Genomic DNA, 20,429 nt, shown 5'->3' with positions numbered 1-20,429 from the left:
TGATGTCAGCAGGATTACAAGAAGATGATGTCAGCAGGATTACAAGAAGATGATGTCAGCAAGATTACAAGAAGATGATGTCAGCAGGATTACAAGAAGATGATGTCAGCAGGATTACAAGAAGATGATGTCAGCAGGATTACAAGAAGATGATGTCAGCAGGATTACAACAAGATGATGTCAGCAGGATTACAAGAAGATGATGGATTACAAGAAGATGATGTCAGCAGGATTACAAGAAGATGATGTCAGCAAGATTACAAGAAGATGATGTCAGCAGGATTACAAGAAGGTGATGTCAGCAGGATTACAAGAAGATGATGTCAGCAGGATTACAAGAAGATGATGTCAGCAGGATTACAAGAAGATGATGTCAGCAAGCTAACAAGAAGATGATGTCAGCTGGATTACAAGAAGATGATGTCAGCAAGATTACAAGAAGATGATGTCAGCAGGATTACAAGAAGATGATGTCAGCAGGATTACAAGAAGATGATGTCAGCAGGATTACAAGAAGATGATGTCAGCTGGATTACAAGAAGATGATGTCAGCAAGATTACAAGAAGATGATGCCAGCAGGATTACAAGATGATGTCAGCAAGATTACAAGAAGATGATGTCAGCAGGATTACAAGAAGATGATGTCAGCAGGATTACAAGAAGATGATGTCAGCAGGATTACAAGAAGATGATGTCTGCAGGATTACAAGAAGATGATGTCAGCTGGATTACAAGAAGATGATGTCAGCAAGATTACAAGAAGATGATGTCAGCTGGATTACAAGAAGATGATGTCAGCAAGATTACAAGAAGATGATGCCAGCAGGATTACAGGAAGATGATGTCAGCAGGATTACAAGAAGATGATGTCAGCAGGATTACAAGAAGACTGTTCCAGTACGAGTGCAAGAAGATGATGCCAGCAGGGTTCATTAAGGTGATGCCAAATATATTAATTAATGCAGCTCAATCATTCAATTATTTTCAGTAGGCAGTATCACGACATGATAGCAGGCATCATGGACCATTTTGACGAACGTTTTCATATCGTAACTAAGCCATCGCCAAAACACACCCATAACAAAACCTTGACTGACAGAGGGCACTAGACTTCAGTGGTGAGGGAACTTTGCATCAATAACAAACATCACATGTAGTTTCAAGCAGGAAATGCATTTTACTTTAATCGCAAAGGACGACAGATCCACAAAACTGCATGTTCCGGTGTGAGTCATGTTATCGTTCTGCGTAGATAACGTCATGTGCATACTGTCGGTAACCAGAGTACAACACAACTTAAAATATTCTTGTTTTTCATCGCTGTCAGAGGGGCGGTGGGGTAGCCTAGTGGTTAAAGCGTTTGCTCGTCACGCAGAAGACCCGGGTTCGATTACCCACATGGGTACAATGTGTGAAACCTATTTCTGGTGTCCCCGGCCGTGATATTGCTGGAATATTGCTAAAAGCGGCGTTAAACCAAAGTCACTTACTCACTCATCGCTGCCAGAGGTTAATAAAATGGACAATCCTGATTTTGTCGTCTGCTTTCCGTCTTTCACACAACCTACAGACCTGACAGTGTCTCCCGATGATGAAAAAGCCGACCATTTTATAATGCGTTATTTGATCGATACGAATAAAGTTGCTTTGGAAAGCATATTAAACAAAGATATTTTTGAAATAAGTTTTAGAGATATTATTTTGTGTAGAAGTACAGCGTAAACTAATGACTCATCAAAGGCGGGTTCGATCTTTTCTATATTTAACCTACGGCAATGGTCAATAGTCAGTGGCAGCAATATTCCAGCTATGTGGTGGCGGTCTGTAAATAATCCAGTCTGGACCAGACAATCCGGTGATCAACAGCATGAGCATCGATCTACGCAACTGGGATACAATGAAAGTGTTAAACAAGTCAGCGACCCCATTAGTCGCCTCTTACGACAGGCATAGGATACCGAAGAAAAATTCTAACCCGGATCTTCATGGGTTTAAATCACAAGCACCAATCCCCGCATGTCCCAGGTCCACAGCGGTCCCCGTCATGGAGTCTCACGCTTTTCTCTTTTGCTGTGAGATATATAAACAGTCACCGAAATAAAGTTTAAAACTCCGAGTGACCAAGTTCTGCTTCTTGGCCGCCATCAGCGAGAGAGATGTCAAACATGTTCTGCTGCAAACTTCGCATACAGCCATCCATATATCATAGCGTGGGAAACAAATCCCGTGCACCATCACATTGACATTAAAAATAATTGCCTTATAAATAATAAACACATGTACTAATACTTTTTCAACACTACCGATGATGGTCCAGCAATTACACGTGCATTCCGGTCAACTCATGAATGTCCGATGAGTAAACATTACCAGGGGCGGATACAGCGTTTTGAGAAAGGGAGGGTACACAGTTTTCACCCGTTTTCAGGAGAGTTTCAATGGTCATTTAATATACAAAAGGGGAGATTCTCACCCCTTCACCCACTCTTACATTCGTCACACATCCTCATTACAAGTGGGACCGATTCCCGTGTCAAACACAGTAAATTTATTATTTTTACGGTGAAATGCGGCGTTGTTGACGGTCAAACCTCGTAGACTCCATGCCACGCCCATCTATAGATGAGCCATTGCGTGCATTTGGTGGACTACATAAACTGGGATTGCACAATATGTTGTTGCTAGCAGTTGAGATGTTCATCGTACACCATACAGTGTTTTGTGGTCGTCCATGAGTAACGTCACGTCTGCAAGATGATCATATGCCTCTGGTTCACCAGATAATAATTACAAATGCATTCCTTTTAAATGAGTCCCAGTGAGGTGGGAAATTCTGAACCTGGGGAAATTCTAGACATTAGCATTGCAGAAAGGGATGGACGGAAGGGAAAACAATGCAGTTCAGGCACAGCGAGACAGACTAGTCCGAGTAGTGCCAGGACTGCAAGGGAACAATTACGAAAACCCCTTCAACTGCACGTCCAATTTTGCAACCACGTCATCGACGAGGACATGCCCGCATTTTATGGTGGAAACAACTTCCGAGGTTCAGGTTACATAAGAGCCCGTCAGACAGGTTTCATAATGACAGCAGTGATGGCCGTCAGCGTGTATATCGACGTCGGATGTAGCGTTACGCTGATGCGTTTGTTGTCCAACGTTCTGCATTCGGTTGTGGGAGCATCTTATGGTATGGGAGGGCATCAGTGCACATCACAAGACCCCTCTAACGGGCATCGATGGCAGATTGACAGATAAATGGTACGGTGAGGATAGTTACCCCTTCTCACGTTGCTCCACAGCTAATGCAGTGAACGTCCTTGCGTTCCATATGTGCTCACAAACTTCACTGGACAACAAAACAGCATAATGCTCCCTTAACGTATTGTTTCTTAGATTTGTCACCCATCGAACGTGTATATAGGATGAAATGCAACGTCGTCTACACCAACACAACAAAAACAACCGATGGTGTTGGTCCAGATTTGTAATGACGACTTAAGACCATTGTGCGTTTAAGGGCAGAACAGACGGTGGCCATACCCGGCTGGATTAAACACTACGTCCGATTTTCTCTGCGTTGCGTCATGCTTTGCGTCCGAAAAAAACGCAAGCAGTACATTTTCCATTTAGACAATACACTAGGTGCGAATTTTGCATGCGTTGCGATCCGAAGCGATTTAGATAGGCAGGCCTCCTATTTTTGACGCAACGCAAATGAACTCGCATGAGGAATTCCCCTGATGACGTCATTCCAATAAGGTATTTCCCCAACACGTTGACAATCAGTTAAGGTTATTTCCTAATCTTTCGATAAAAACACGCGATTCCAATTGCAGAGGGGCTGTGTTTTTTATGAGATATTATTTATAATGTGTTTCTGCGCCTGTCTGTGCATAACATATACAATAATATGACAAACCTTTGATAAATTTTATTCTCAGAACAAGCTACTTCAAGATGCTTCTAAAAGTCTTATGAAAAATAAAATTGCCCAGATATTTCATGAGGCTCAATTTGGTTCACGTCAACAGAACCCTCAGAACTATGTTCCCCAGGGAAATCAGTACTGCTCAAATTCTATATATGTGGAATTTGTAATGCCTGAGTGTATGAGAGAACAATGTTGGTCTGAAAGTAAATATTTTCTACATAATTTAAGTTCAATATTTCGAAAACACATAAAAGATTGATGTTATTTAATTCCCTAATAATTCCCGTATAAGACGATTATGGGCTCTTTCAAGTAATCTTTGTTGGTTTAAGGGATATACCCACCATCTCCGTGTTTTGTTCTCTTCCTCATGCACAGAAACTGCCAGAGATGCTAGGATTTTTCCTCCATCTTATATTCATCCGTCTTATATCGCAGATGATCGCACCTAGTGTATTGGAAAAAACGCACTCGGTAACGCATGCGTAAAAAAATGCGGACGTAGTGTAAATCCAGCCTTACTGACATTGACTGTGTGGTATTGAGCTCGTGTGGAAGGACAACTACAAGGTGTAATAAATGGCCCCTTTTGTTTTGAAGTTTAGCACCCGCAATATTCGACTGAAATAAAGAAACATAAGCTCATGATTCACCTCATACTTCAGAACATTTACAATTTTGCTGGTAAGTTTAAAACAGTCTTCATGAAGAATATCGAGATACACTGAAGCAGTTGCAGCTATTTAAGGACTTACATATACAATTTACAAGTAAGTAAGTACTATACAATTTAAAATATTGTCTTCTTTTGTAATGCTGATTTTGTAATCTTTTCATATGCTGATGATACTCAAGTCCTTGATAGTTTGGAAGTTTCACAAGTTGCTGAATCCCTTCAGAAAACAAGTGTATGTGCATCAGAGATAAAATCTTGGATGACATGTAGCAAACTGAAACTTAATGATGGAAAAACTGAGGCTATGTTGGTAGGCTCTAAGCAACAGTTTCAGATGTCAACTGCCAAGAACTTAAAACTTCTGATGGCAACTCTGTTGTAGACTTCTCATCCCGGGTAAGAAACATTGGTGTCTATTTTGACTCCGAGTTGTCCATGGATTACCAAGTTGACAATTTGTGCAAGACCTGTTTTTATCATCTCAGATGTATCAGTCAAATTCGTCATCTGATATCACTTGATGCAGCCAAGACATTAGTACAGTGTTTGGTACTCTCGAGGTTGGACTATGGGAACAGTTTGCTTCTAGGCATCAGTAAAGAATCTCTGAGGAGACTTCAAAAAGTCCAAAATGTAACGGCAAAAATCGTTACACGTGCCCCAAAGTACTCTCACATTACGCCGATACTGAAGTCATTACACTGACTTCCGGTTGAGGCGAGGATAGCGTTTAAAGTACTCTGTATCACATTTAGGTGTCTAAAAGGAATGTCACCAGAATATCTAAGTGAACTGCTAACCCCCTACAAACCATCCAGAAAACTGCGATCTGAAAGCAGATTCTTTTTGAAAACTCTTTCTTATGGACTGGCCTAAAATGGAAAGCGTTCTTTCAGTGTTTGTGCTCCATCGCTGTGGAATGACTGACTGACTGAGTATGGTTTTACGCCGTTTTTAGCAATATTCCAGCAATATCACATCTTAAAACGCATCTCTTTTCATTGCACTATTAACTCTATTCAAACATTATTATTATTTTGTAGCGCTTTGAGCACCCACTTAGTGGTTGGATTTAGCGCTACATAAATTTCCAGTATAATTTATTATTAATGAAGTCGCACAATACCAACATTGAACAGAAAACACTAAAGTTGATTTACACAGCTATTATATAGATATCTAAATAAATATCGGTAGTGATGTATCAACATGACGACATCAAGGTTTCTTTAAACGGACAATTACTGCTGACACGTACTGCAAATGTCTAACTTAATATTGAGTAAATGTCAATGTATCAGTTAATGTTCAAGGCCTAGATTTTCGAAGCTCTCATAGCGCTAAGATAGTCGTAAGGCAATGTTAATGTATGGCACTTACGACTATCTTAGCGCTATGAGGGCTTCGAAAATCTAGGCCCTGGTATACAAGTCAGCTTCAACGAGACCACCGTCTATGTTTGTTCTTTAATGCTGCATTCTGGAAATTTCCAGCGAGACCACGGCTGTCTGTACATAATCGTGTCTATATACGCTATTGGGATACGATGACATACATCAGCCAAGCCAGTGAGTCTGACCACCTGATCCCGTTAGTCGCCAGACACGTGAAGATCCCGGTTAGAATTGGTCTTCAGCAAGCCCTGATTGTCGTAAGAGGCGACTAACGGGATCAGGTGGTCAGGGTCGCTGACTTGGTTGACACGTGTACGTCATCCTATCCCAGTAGATCAATACTCACTCTGATGATCACTGGATTGTCTGGTCCAGACTCGATCATTTTCAGACCGCCGTTATATAGCTGGAATATTGCTGAGTTTGGCGTTAAACAACACAAACCAACCTACCAACCAACCGTTAGTCGCCCTTAGGACAATCGTGGGCTGATAAAGACTAACTTAATTTATGCCGGGTGTAAAATTCGCTGCTTTTCACATTTGTAGTATATATGTATTGTTGATAATTGCTACATGCATTCGTGTTCTTATATGCAATGCTAGACGCTCTGAGATTTTGAAGAGTTGTTGATAGGCAATACTAGCTCTTTGTTGATTTGTTCAACGTTCAATAATGGCGTACAAGGAACTACAGTATTTTAATTACTTTAAGGCTTAAACAATATGGTTTTCGCGAAACATGAAAGAACATGTAAATATACATCATAATATGATCTCCAAACCTTGCATTTACAATGAAATAATCAGAAGGTGTATAAGTGTCTCTTCCTCAGACAAGAAAAGCGTTTATGAATTTGTGAAGAATTAAAATACAAAATTGCCAACACTTCACATGTTTACAGGGGCGGTGGGGTAGCCTAGTGGCTAAAGATTTCGCTCGTCACGGGTTCGATTCACCACATGGGTACAATGTGTGAAGCCCATTTCTGGGGCCTCCGTCGCTGGGATTATTGCTAAAAGCAGCGTAAAACTATACTTACGCTCTCATATGTTTACAAATTATGTTCTAACATTCATAGATATATGTTTGCATGTTAGCCATAGCTTTCATGTTGTTTGAGGACATAGCATTATATTCACACCATCTCAGTGAAATTATTACATGAAAACTCGCAGATTTCACAACATTTAAAAAGTTTAGTTTTCCCCCTCCCGGAAGTAAATTAGCTTGCCTATTCGGTATGGTACAACCCGCCCTTCCGCAAACTATGCGCAGACATTATGCTCAACATGAACAAATTCTGTCCAGGAACTAACTTAATGTAGACATTTTCTATTATAACGTGATATATATACCTAAACAACACATGCATATCAAGTTTACGTTAATTTGTTAATCTGACACCAAGATACACGAATGCGAATGCTATCCTGTGCGCTATACCGGTTCATCTAATCGAAATCCTCAATGCGCACCTGACCTCTCGCGAGAATGTTTGTGACGTTTGTGAGAAGGGTCGTCAGTCTTACTTCCTTGTTCAAATTATGACAACCACTGTACGGCCAAACTTTATCAAAGTGGAGTTTCTTTCAAGGTAAGGTAATTTAAACCACTAGCATACAGTTACTGACATATTGTCTCTTTTGTCTCACATTTTAGTGCTTATACTTGAATCATATGCTGTTTTACCCACATGGGACATCGGGCTTGGGGGAAGTTCGACTGAATGCCATGCCCGTATCATAAGGTTTGATAGATGGGGGACATTTTGAGGTGAAGACATCTTATTATGTTTTTTAGTTTACATGAGAGGGGTGAGTTTGTTGTTTTGCTGGAAAGGTTGTTGAGAAATGTCTGTGTCTACAATATTCATATTGTGACAATCCTTGTGATTACTGAAGCAGATAGCCCAGCCCCTTCACTGGTACAGCCTGGCTCAGTAAGTTCCCCACGTCAAACAGACAGGTGAATCTAACCCAACAGGACGTTCGTCACTGAAGGTGCTTAACGCTCTGTTTATCTGTAGCGGGGTTATAATAAGACAAACAAACAGTCTCTTAAATTAGCCACTGTTACTTATTAATGATAATTACGTAAATAAACATTGCAGCACTGATCAGATCAACTACTCATGTTTAGGACGTTCAGTATCTTATGAAATTGTTAACTTTCTTTCTTGTTCATCTCTGACAATTATAAATTTGTATACAATTGATTATGTTAAGTTTTTATGAAAATGTACCTTTAAGATGGTATAGTTGCTTGAATTCAGTAAAAATAACTGGGCAACAAAACAATCAAAACTGGGTGTACAGGCATGTAAGGAATGGCATCACTATCAGATTGTATGCCTTGTCTCAGGATTAATATACATCATTCTTTTCGTGCTAGGTTGCAAGCTAAAACTTTGCTCACTATCTGGATTGTTTTTTTTCGAATCAGTTTGACATGCTGATAAGAACATGTTCTATGTATAAGCTGTCTGATGTATTGACTTGATGGTGACTAGAGTATTAAATATTTTGGCTTCATGTTTTATATATATTATTGTGAATCAGTGCTTAGCAACCAAGAAGACCAAGACATTTTCATAATGAAATAGTGCACAAATGTAATGGTTCTCAGTCAGAAACAAGTCAGTGAGATTCGAATGTCAAATGATTCAGTTTGAAACTTCATCAGTATCTTCCTTATCAATGTCGTTATTTTTTCTAGTTTCGTTATTTTTGTAGTGGCTATGGTGGTAAATCTCAAAGCCATATTGCAAAAGGAAATAGAAATATACAAACATAATATTTGTTTTGACAGACAAGGAAATAAATGACCCACGAGTCTTATATTAAGACGAGAAATATGGGATAGACTATCTCCATGCTGTTTCACTATGTCATCTATTTCCACAACTTAGTGGAAATAATTTATTACTTGAACAAATGGTCAGTCATGATCAGTTATGAAACAGGGTTTGTTAGACTAGGCAAGTAATATTCAGGAAGTACATATCACATTTTAGTAGTCTTCAGGGGGAGGTAGGGTAGCCAAGTGGTTAAAGTGTTTGCTCATCATATCAAAGGCCTGGCTTTATTGCCCACATGGGTACAATATTTCTGGTGTCATCTGCTGTAGTATTGCTGGAAGGTTGCTAAAAGCCACGTAAAACTATGCTCACTCACTTAGTGGTCCATAATACAAAAATACAATATACTGAATTGAACACTCACAAGTGACAAATCACAGGACATGCTTACTTTTTGTGAACACCTGGGGTCCTCACTCATGTTTTAGTTATCCATTCACTAAATTGTCTCTGTTCAGTGAAATCTTTTCAGGGGATATTCTGTAGCATTGACATTTTATTTTATTAAACGATGAAGGAAAATTGTGTGTAAATATGAGTGAGTTCCATTTTTCACTGGCAAAAAACAGTAAAGGTTCAGTCATACTATAGGAAACATTCAACTTCATTCAAAGAATTTTATGATTTAATGAATTGTTTTATGGTTCTCCAGTCAAACAGTTCTTTTCAGAAGTAATTTCTGGCCAGATAGTTTGAAGATGACATATGACTAGGTAACCTGCCATGGTAGTTGTTATGGCTTCTGTCATGATAGGTTATTGTTATGTATAACATGTCGTTAACTGTCATGGTTATTTTCAAGTGTAACGTGTTATTGTTGTGTATAACGTGGTATAGTGGTATGTATAATAATATGGTGTTATGTCATGGTTATTTTGTCAAGTCGTGGTTATTGTAATAATATGGTGGTATAGTGGTATGTATAACATGGTGTTATGTCATGGTTATTTTCAAGTGTAACGTTATGTATAATATGGTATAGTGGTATGTATGTAACATGGTGCTATGTCATGGATAATGTATAACATGGTGTTATGTCATGGTTATTTTCATGCTACTGTCATGGAAAATATCATGCTACATGCTACTGTCATGGAAACTCGCGGTTATTGTTATCATGGTCATTTATTAACCCTCCTTCGTCCTTTAGGTTCATACTTAAACCAATTATGTCAATCAATGTTCCTGATGTCCATCACTGGATTGTCTGGTGTAGACATTCATAACTTTTAGGATATAACCGGAATATTGTAAGTGGGGCTCTAAGCAACAAATAACATACGTTCCACCACGCGACTTCATTGGAACTTATTTCAGAGCCTAGATAAATCCCAGTGTGAGATCAATACCAGCACTGTTTCAGATCCTAGATAAATTCTAGTGTGTGATCAATACCAGCACTGTTTCAGACCTTAGATAAATCCAAGTGTGTGATCAATACCAGCGCCCAGTTTCGGATCCTAGATAAGTCCTAGTGCGAGGTCAATACCAGCATCCAGTTTTGGATCCTAGATAAATCCTAGTGTGAGATCAATGTCAGCACCAAGTTTCAGATCCTGGTTAAATCCCTATATGAGATCAATACCAGCACCCAGTTTCGGATCCAAGATAAATCCCAGTGTGTAATCAATACCAGCACCCAGTTTCGGATCCAAGATAAATCCCTATATGAGATCAATACCAGCACCCAGTTTCAGATCCAAGATAAATCCCAGTGTGTAATCAATACCAGCACTCAGTTTCAGATCCAAGATAAATCCCAGTGTGTAATCAATACCAGCACCCAGTTTCGGATCCAAGATAAATCCCAGTGTGTGATCAATACCAGCACTCAGTTTCAGATCCTAGATAAATCCCTATATGAGATCAATACCAGCACCCAGTTTCAGATCCAAGATAAATCCCAGTATGTAATCAATACCAGCACCCAGTTTCAGATCCTAGATAAATCCCAGTGTGTGATCAATACCAGCACTCAGTTTCAGATCCTAGATAATCCCTTTCTAGGATCAACGATCAGTGTTCAGTGTCCAAGGTATAATTACTGTGTTTAATCAATATCAGCACTAATTTTCATATGTTTGATAAACATAATACATGTAACTCCAAGGATTTGATCAAAATCAGTTTCAAATCTTAAACACATCATTGCTTATGATGAAGAGGAGATGCACATGGTTGAATTCCACTTTATCTCATGGGGAAAACCCACTGCAGCACATCAGGTTGTAAGTCCATCTGTATGGGAGTTCACTGACACACCTTCAGAACGGAGAAGCTGATTAACATGATGAAAGTGCTGAGGTCATGGCTAGTGTTTGATTGATGAGGGCAAAGAACACAAGATGTCAAAACTTAAAGATGGATTATATTAGTTGATAATTGTTGGTATTCTGGTGATCACATATCTGCATATAAATTATAATGTACCTCAAGTTGTATTTCCAGATGACTTGACACAAATATTTATGTAAAAACTCAATTCCTATTAAGTCTGATGTGTACAAGTACGCTTGAATTTTTGTAAATACTCAATAAATGTGATCTTACATGCGTACACACAAAATGTCAAATCTTAGCTTGGAGGTTACTGAGGATAGATCAAATAACTGAGGTATACTGACAGATTCTATTTCAGCACCTGAACTTGGCAATTTGCAGTTTTTCTTATTGTTTCTCATATTACTGATCTACTATAAATAACAAACATGTAAACCAACATTTAAACTTTATTATATGTTTACAATTAACGGAAAATGGCAAAATACCCAATTGAGTTTGAGTGAGGTGGGTACAATATATTTGGTTACTCAAAGGAAAATTAGGATACCCAATTGAGATGAACACAAGTGAGTACATTACTCCATTACCCAAATAGTTATCTGTAGCTCTGACTTTATCTAGTCATATGAGTTCTCCATATGCAATGACTGGTGACAGGTTTTTATGAATGATGTGTGACCTTGTAGGCGTGTTGCCGTGACCGAGACTACTGGCATACTTTGTGACCTTCAATCAACCATGGAAATTCTAGTTATTCAACCCAATCTACAACTCTTGGAAAATGCTGCAAAACGTTAAAAAATAATCAGATGAATGGTAGTTGATTGTTGCAAGTGTCTGCTGGCCTGTGTGTGGGACATGTAAAAATCCATAGATGTTCGTCTTCATTGATCAGTAGTTTTTGAGGGCTTTAATTCTCTGTGCTTCAGGTTAACTAAATATACCTAGATAAAACTAAAACTTTGTCTCATCAAGCGGGACTAGGTACAAACTCTGAGACTTAATGAAATAAGGTTTACTCTAGTTTTCTGGAGTATTTTTAAACTATATATTTCTAAATCTTTGTAACAGTTATCCATCATTCCTCAAAGATAATGAAGAAAATGTTGAATTCAGAGCTCACATGCTGAAATTATGTTAACTGTTATAGAAGATGTTCAGCTACATTCACCTGTAGTTAACATGGCTAGATTTAAAAACATTAATATGTAATTGACAAATCAGTTTTGAGATTCACAGAAGCAGTTCTGTGGTAAGCTGCATGTTTTGTCCATAAAACAAATCATTTTCCAGAAAATAATTAGTCGTAGTTGTAACTTAGCTCTAATGGATTGATCTTTTGTTCGCCTGATAGTTTAAGATTTAGTCTCATTCGGAGAAAAGAAGTATGTTATTTTGTGTAATACCTGACTCTGTCAAACTTGAGTGAAGCTCGATCAAATATTGTCATTTCAGCAGGTGACATGATTACCTTAAAAATTAAGTTTTTATTCTGTGTAACGTTTGCATAATAAATTCAGCATTCAATCACGTAATTGAAGTTAGTTCAAGAAAATGTACATATTATGTGTTTACTTTTGTCTTAACCACTGTATGTTTGAAAATGTCAGGAATATTTGATGATAATGTATATTCTTGTATCAGGAATAAATGAGATAATTATTGGTTCATACATCTGATGTTTAATGAAGCCTCGACTGTTTGAAATCACCTTTCGTCTTTGCAGTGCTTTATTCTAAAATGTAACCATTAGAGAGGTTAAGAAGTGTGAAAACAATTCAGCAGTCGGAACATACTGAAAGTTAAACAGCTTGAGGTGACTTGTTTCTGTTCCGTACGTGAATCATTCTGGAGCCAGGAAATTTTGTTGGTTTAATGTTTATTTGTTAAATTTCCGGTCTTGTCATTATGTGACACATCAGCCTTGTATTTTTAGTATTGTTCAATGGTTAAGTTACGGCCTTGAGAAATTAATAAATTATTCAATTATTATGAATTTGATAAAACTTTTCCCCACACTCCACTTGTTCCTGTAGTTTGTGAACTGGTTATGTGTTTTGTGTCCATGTCATGTCCAAATTATTGCAGATTTAGAACTTTGAACTTTAGCACATACTGGAAGTTGACCCGGGACTGAATCACTTTTTGATGTCACTGTGTCATAATGTGACTCAAGGTATGAAACAGCGACCCGACAGATTCCAGGTTAGAGTTGGTACTAGCTACCTATGGTTGTTGTTACCATGGTTACAGGTTACATAATGAATGAGGTGGTCATGTTGTGAGACTTGGTTAATGGCGGGTCTTTGTAACATGACAGTGTCAAATGTTGCTCAGAATATTAACTATGGCAAATGAAGTAGCTGGAATGTTGCAGAGTGTTTTTGAAAACAACAACAAAAGCATGAAACAGAATTATTGGTAAAACTCTTGTCTTCCAGCAATGGGGATGCTGTTACTGTTGAGAGTCAGGGCCTAGATTTTCGAAACGTTTGTAGCCCTATGAACTTCTTAAGCAAATTCATAACACATTGGCTAGGATCAAAGTAAAGATTTCTTAGGGCTATGAACGTTCAAAAATCTAGACCCAGGGTTGTAAGAATTTAAGTACCACATTTGTTACTGGCCAGATGACAAAACATCGTCTAACTTGAACTTGGCTCTTAGCATCATTGACAGTACATATCTGCGTTACATCATATGACATTTATTAGCTGATCTTACTACAGCTTGAACAAAAATCTATGAAACGGACATCACCAGGGGTTCAATTTTTTTTTTAAAAAGCCACTTGCCACAGGGCAAGTGACTTTAAGAAAGTAACTTGTCCTGACTAATTTTCCACTTGCCCTGATTTTATGACATAATTATGATGATGTAATTATGAACGAAGAAATCAACATGGTATTTTGATGTTAATGTTTACTGGACTATTTATTGAAAAGTGATAAATAGCAAAGAAAGATAACTCTACTTTATTATCATTGCGAAATGTAATAGCTACATTTTGAGCAGATATGAAATTAAATCCAAGTTTATTTGCGGTTTGAAACCATAAGTGAGAATTATCTAGTAGCCCACGGACAAGTAAGATACCATTATTTGATTGCCCGAAATGAAAACTGACTTGTCCCGGGCGTCGGGCAATGGGACTTTTGAACCCCTGCATCACAGTAGTTGTTAACTTAAAGTCATATTTTGTGTTCAAGGAAACATTTTTCCATGTGCTTTATTATTGTGTAAATTGTGAAACCAGGAGATTTCCCTGGGTAATGCAGCACTTTGATGAACCAGGATACATTGTACTTGGTACAAAGTGTTATCTGTGACAAGCCTTAGATCAGTTTCGGTTTCTATCCACCCCCAGATTCCACACACAGTGAGCATCCATATGAGCTGTTCAGTCATTAAAAGTCTTGATGTATGAGACAGATCATAGGTGCCACAGATCTCAAACAGACAGCAGCTTCAAACATCAGTGGACTGATGCGTCAGCCAGCCCCAACAATACACAACACGTGACAAGTTTCCCATGTCGACGAGCAGCAGAGTGTGACGCGGACATTGTTGACTGAGTACAGTCTGTGTGTAGGAGAGAGTAGTCTGTCTCAGTCCATGAGCCACATTATTTACCAACCCTTTATGCAGTGCAAAGGCAGTAGATGAAGCAAGTCTTGATTTTCCTCAAGTTCAGTATAAATCTTTTAGCTCACTGAAATTTCAATTGAAATGGCATTATTTGTTTCTCTGAACTGTTTTCAGAGACTGAGCATTAGTCTAGGTAGAGAGCACTGTTCACTGATCATGTGGACGAGGAGAGATGTTTATTCAACCTGTGTTGTCAGAGGCTTTGCATTTCCGACAACATTCCTATATTTGTCTTGTTGCTCGGTTCATCTAAAACAAGGGGTACCCCACGTTCCTAATCTAATTGTAGAAAATCTATTTGCTGTGGGTTTTTTCTCTGGTTGCTGCCCTTGAATAGGAGTGTTTCAGTTTGGACTATTTCTCTTGAGTCTGAATAATGCTGCGAATGTCACCTGTTGGATCCTGTGTCTACATGGTTTTGTTTATGTCTTTCTACTCTATTCAGAACTATTTCCCTAAAGCTGTGAGTCACAATTTATGTCCACAGAAATCTGATAAAAGAAATCTGTTATCGCAACCATCTTTTTCTTTCAGCATGAATTGGTGTTGTCAGAGTTTAAACTTCGTCATGACAAACTGAAAACAATCTGAGCCAGGTGTTCGTTCCACACTTTGTCTTTACGTCAAGTTACAGGACTTCAGTAGGTTCTTCGTCAGTATCTAAAGTAGATTCATAATGGTTGTCAGCGCTTGAAATTTGAGAAAATCCTTGGTCCTTGGCATCTTCTCCATCACTAAATATCAAACATTCGATATTAGGATTATGACATATAAAAACCCTAGGCTTTCATGCATACATAAATTCAAACCAAGAACATCAAAGGGCTAATTTAAGGGGAATTTTTTGGTTTTTTCTTTTAGTGGTGGTCCAATTAATAGAAATAATCGAAGATTGGTCGCAATAACTAAACCACCAAGTATTTGATCATGTTTTCTCATAATCAAACACTTGTTTGCAATAACGATATTTTTCACGAGGTTGGTTTTGTTTGTTGCATTTCATAAGCACTATAAGGACGTTCCAAGTCATGATTGAATTGATCTTAAAGACTCCAGAAAATTTATGTTCCTAACATACTAGTCATCCTTTAAAGATGTGAAATTTGTAAATGCATTTTGTGCAATTTGCAAAAACCCTGAAAGAACTGCATGTTTTTCTATATTTTTTGTGCATTAACAAACATCGAAAAAAAAAATTAAATGACGCTAACCAATTATTTTTGATGATTGGTCGGTTGTAATGAATCAATCATCAATTATGAGATTTTAACCAGTTCCCAACACTAGGTTGTTTTAGAAATGAATAGTTTGTAGGAGAAAATATTCCCCAATATCTTGATCATTAGATGTGCCTTTCATTAGTATCTACTTTCACTGACTGACTGAGTTTGGTTTTACTCCGTTTTTAGCAATATTCCAGCAACATCACGGCAGGGGACACCAGAAATGGGCTTCACACATTGTACCCATGTGGGGATTCGAACCTGGGTCTTTGGCGTGACGAGCCAACGCTTTGACCACTAGGCTACCCCTTTCACCTTGCAGATGATAAGTGATGTGTTTGTCATTGTGTGGACCCAGTACATATCTAAGGAAGATGGGGGTAGACATGGTTTAATTCCCCGCATGATTGCAGCAGTGTATGAAGTCTTTTTCAGCATCGCTCAAAGTGATCAGTGGCTGGAATAGTTCTGAGAGTGGTGTAAAATTCTACCCACTGGTATATGCTTGTGACAAAAACTGTTGGAAATGATCAAGTATGAAGTGTTTGAGGGTTCACATTTGGATGATGACTTCCTGCAATTTCATCCTGCTCGTGGGCATAGGATGCCACATCAGATGCTGCTGCTTCCGACAGTCCTTTTTTTTCTTCTTCTGAAACATCATATATACATATGCAACCTTGCCCACTGCTCTGAACGAAGCATGAATGTGAAAGGGGCCTTGTCATCAACTCAGTTTCACCAGGTAGAGATTTTGTGGTCCCTAGATTCAGATACTAGAAATAGCTGACCCTAGTGACTCCTATATATGGTTGTGGATGTTTCCTCTGTTTGACATTGAATGTTCCAGTTTTGAGTTAGTTCAGCTTCCAGAATCGTGTAAAGGTACAGAGAAATTCAAGATTTGCCTTGATTATTGTTCTTTCTTTGTCAGCACCTTGTAAATGCTCAACAGGGTTTACCAATGTAGTCAAAAACCTGTAACACCTGCAAACATGTTTTATATATCTTATACCCTGAAAGCTGATTGTGCGCTGGTCACTTTTTGAGGCATGTAGGATAGACAAGTACCCTTTCTGTGACAGCAGCCTATCAGACTACTGATGGGATTCAGCCCCAGAATTCATCATCTCTTATGATGGTCCCATCTGATCAGGACCTAGATTTTCGAAGCTCTCTTAACGCTAAAATAGTTGTAAGTGCCATACATTAACATTAACTTTCGACTATCTTAGCGCTAAGAGAGCTTCGAAAATCTAGGCCCAGGAATTTAAAATGGCCTGAAATGCGGCCATATTGAAAGTGTCAGTTTTGTCAATTCTAAATCTTTATTGTGCTAAGACCTATCCAGGTTTTTGTCTGTTATCAGTTGAGATAGTTATAAAATAAGAAAATGTCTAAATGTTATGTCGATAAGATGTTAGTTTCCTCTGAAAAAAACGTTTTGTTCAAAGTTAGCAGTCAAAGACAATATTTGTTCATTCAGTTGTTCTGTCTGACACTTCTAATTGTGTATGATACCTTGAAATGTTCCGTGGCTTGAATCGAACCTCATGCTTTCAGTCACTGGTTTGTCTGGTCCAGACTGTGTTGTCCTGATATGTCTGAAACCCTGCTCCACTCAGTGAGAAACATCTACACACACATCAATACTTCACACTGTTATATGGACACACTGCATTCCTCCATAATTGCATCCATCCAGCGTGCAGGCTTGCAGTCATGTCTCTGTAGTGTCAAGCAGTGAAATTGTGTATATTCCTGATGGTTAAATTGTTAAATGTGTCGACACTTACTGTTACCTGATAAAGATTTCATGTGCTGGGGTCCCTTACAGGTGTCCCCCTCGCTGGGGTCCCTCTCGCTTGGGTCCTTCTTGCTGGTGTCCATCTTTCTGGGGTCCCGCTTGCAGGTGTCCCTCTCGCTGGGGTCCCTCTTGCTGGGGTCCCGCTTGATGGTGTCCCTCTTGCTTGCTGGGTCCCTCTTGCTGGGGTCCCTCTCTTGCTGGGTCCCTCTTGCAGGGGTCCCTCTTGCTGGGGTCCCTCTTGCAGGTGTCCCTCTTGCTGGGGTCCCTCTTGCAGGGGTCCCTCTCGCTGGGGTCCATCTTTCTGGGGTCCCTCTTGCTGGCATCGCTCTTGCAGGTGTCCCTCTTGCTGGGGTCCCTCTTGCAGGTGTCCTCTTGCTGGTGTCCCTCTTGCAGGTGTCTCTCTTGCTGGGGTCCCTCTTGCTGGTGTCCCTCTTGCTGGGTGTCCCTTTTGCATCCCTCCTCTTGCTGGGGTCCCTCTTGCTGGTGTCGCTCTTGCAGGTGTCCCTCTTGCTGGGGTCCCTCTTGCAGGTGTCCTGTCCCTCTGGCTGGTGTCCCTCTTGCAGGTGTCTCTCTTGCTGGGGTCCTCACTGGTGTCCTCCTCTTGCTGGTGTCCCTCTTGCAGGTGTCCCTCTTGCTGATGTTCTGGGGTCCCTCTTGCTGGCATCGCTCTTGCAGGTGTCCCTCTTGCTGGGGTCCCTCTTGCAGGTGTCCTCGCTTGGGTCCCTCTGGCTGGTGTCCCTCTTGCAGGTGTCCCTCTCGTTGGGGTCCATCTTTCTGGGGTCCCTCTAGCTGGTGTCCCTCTTGGGTGTCCCTCTTGCTGGCAGGGTGTCCCTCTTGCTGGGGTCCCTCTTTGTCAGGGTGTCCCTCTTGCAGGTGTCTCCCTCTTCCCTCTGGGTGTCCTCTTGCTGGTGTCAGCCTCTTGCAGGTGTCCCTCTTGGGTTCCTTTGCATGTGTCCCTTTTATGCTGAAACCATATCCTCAAAGTTTGATTGATGGTTAGTAACTAGATCTCTTGAAGATGATGTCCTGCTGATGGTGTCCCTCTTGCTGGTGTCCCTCTTGCAGGTGTCCCTCTTGCTGGGGTCCCTCTGGCTGGGGTCCCTCTTGCAGGTGTCCCTCTCTGCTGGGGTCCATCTTTCTTGCAGGTGTCCCTCTTGCACTGGTGTCCCTCTTGCAGGTGTCCCTCTTGCTGGGGTCCCTCTTGCTGGTGTCATCGCTCTTGCAGGTGTCCCTCTGCTGGGGGGTCCCTCTCACTGGGGTCCCTCTTGCTGGTGTCCCTCTTGCAGGTGGGGTCCCTCTTGCTTTAAAGTGTCCCTCTTTCTGGGGTCCCTCCCCCTCTTGCTGGGGTCCCTCTTGCTGGTTCCCTCTGCTGGGGTCCCTCTTGCTGGGGTCCCTCTTTGCAGGTGTCCTCTTGCAGGTGTCCCTCTTGCTTGGTGTGGGGTCCCTCTTGCTGGTGTCCCTCTTGCAGGTGTCTCTCTTGCTGGTGTCCCTCTTGCAGGTGTCTCTCTTGCTGGGGTCCTCACTGGTGTCGCTCTTGCAGGTGTCCTCGCTGGGTTCCCTTGCATGTGTCCCTTTCACTGAAACCATATCCTAAAGTTTGATTGGATGGTTAGTAACTAGATCTCAAAGCATCATGAAAGATGATGAAGCTTCATGAACACTGAAGAGCTGATGTACTACACATAGAACACACAACAGTTCAAGGAGACCCGGAAGGTATTATGTGAATAATGTTAGACTCTTTGGAGAATATCATCACTTCAAAACAGCAGGATGTTGAACTTCAGATCAGGATAAAAATACCATGTCGTGTCATATGGTGAATTAATAGTTACAGGAAAAATGATCTTATACATATTAAATGTACCACAACATCATTGTAGATTCTTTAGAATTCACTCTAGTTTGCTAGCACAAGACCATGTGTAGAGGACATGTACAAATTCCTTGATAATCATCCTCAGGTATTTGATGTTTGAGTTCTGTACTTCTGTTTTGCTTTAGGGGCGGTGGGGTAGCCTAATGGTTAAAGCATTCACTTGTCACGCCGAAGACCCGGGTTCGATTCCCCACGTGGATATAATGTGTGAAGCCCATTTCTGGTGTCCCACCGTGATGTTGTTGGAATATTGCTAAAAGCGGCATAAAACTAAACCCACTCACTCACTGTTTTGCTTGAAATTGTAACTGGATAAAACTGAGAAAAATTGAAGCATAGTAAATAGTCTGTTTCATTCAAGCAACATCTGAGGACTAGTAAGATAAAGTTTCCACTAGTCCTTGGAACATGACTTTACAAAATACGATTCCAATGATGCAAGTTACATATGTCCACTAGTCATTCTCTTCTGAAACGGGTGAAAATATGTGATGACTACTTAATGTTTTCCCCCAATTTGATAATAATGAGCTGAGCTGTGAGTTCACTCTACCCTCGTTGTGACTAACAGCACACAATAGATCTGGCCCACATTTAGCTGGGACCAGGAAGTAATGTTACTGCCCCTGGTAGTGCCAGCATGACTACATGCTGTAGATGTCTTCATGGCAGCTTGGTAACATTCTGTTGTTGACGGGTTCCTTCAGGGTAGGTCAGGGTAGGT

The 20,429-nt window shown here is 40.1% G+C and overlaps 2 protein-coding genes across 2 annotated transcripts in view; one reads left to right on the top strand and one right to left on the bottom strand.

The window, feature by feature from the left end:
* The first annotated feature begins 7,489 nt into the window (after positions 1-7,489).
* Positions 7,490-20,429, top strand: part of LOC124267995 (tyrosine-protein kinase SRK2-like) — a 52,953-nt gene continuing 40,013 nt past the window's right edge. Inside the window, exon 1 of the mRNA XM_046702997.1 lies at positions 7,490-7,602. The gene's annotated coding sequence lies outside the window, so the exon portion shown is untranslated. The remainder of the gene's footprint in view (positions 7,603-20,429) is intronic.
* Positions 17,851-19,413, bottom strand: LOC124268003 (ribosome-binding protein 1-like). Its single transcript, XM_046703002.1, has 2 exons — positions 18,875-19,413; positions 17,851-18,790 (listed from the first exon to the last, which is right to left on the bottom strand). Exons 1-2 carry the CDS (start codon positions 19,411-19,413, stop codon positions 17,851-17,853), a joined length of 1,479 nt encoding a protein of 492 aa, XP_046558958.1.

This window comes from Haliotis rubra, unplaced genomic scaffold (genome assembly GCF_003918875.1).
Source record: "Haliotis rubra isolate DU_JTF1 unplaced genomic scaffold, ASM391887v1 Scf1354, whole genome shotgun sequence".
Taxonomy (NCBI): domain Eukaryota; kingdom Metazoa; phylum Mollusca; class Gastropoda; order Lepetellida; family Haliotidae; genus Haliotis; species Haliotis rubra.
This window is presented reverse-complemented; position numbering and strand designations above follow the sequence as displayed.

Bases quoted from the DNA above. Each gene is read 5' to 3' on its own strand.
- LOC124268003 (XM_046703002.1), bottom strand. From the start codon at position 19,413: ATGGTTTCAGTGAAAGGGACACATGCAAGGGAACCCAGCGAGGACACC. The intron at 18,791-18,874 runs GCAAGAGGGACA...ATATGGTTTCAG, and splicing joins CACCTGCAAGAGGGACACCA to CATAAAAGGGACACATGCAA.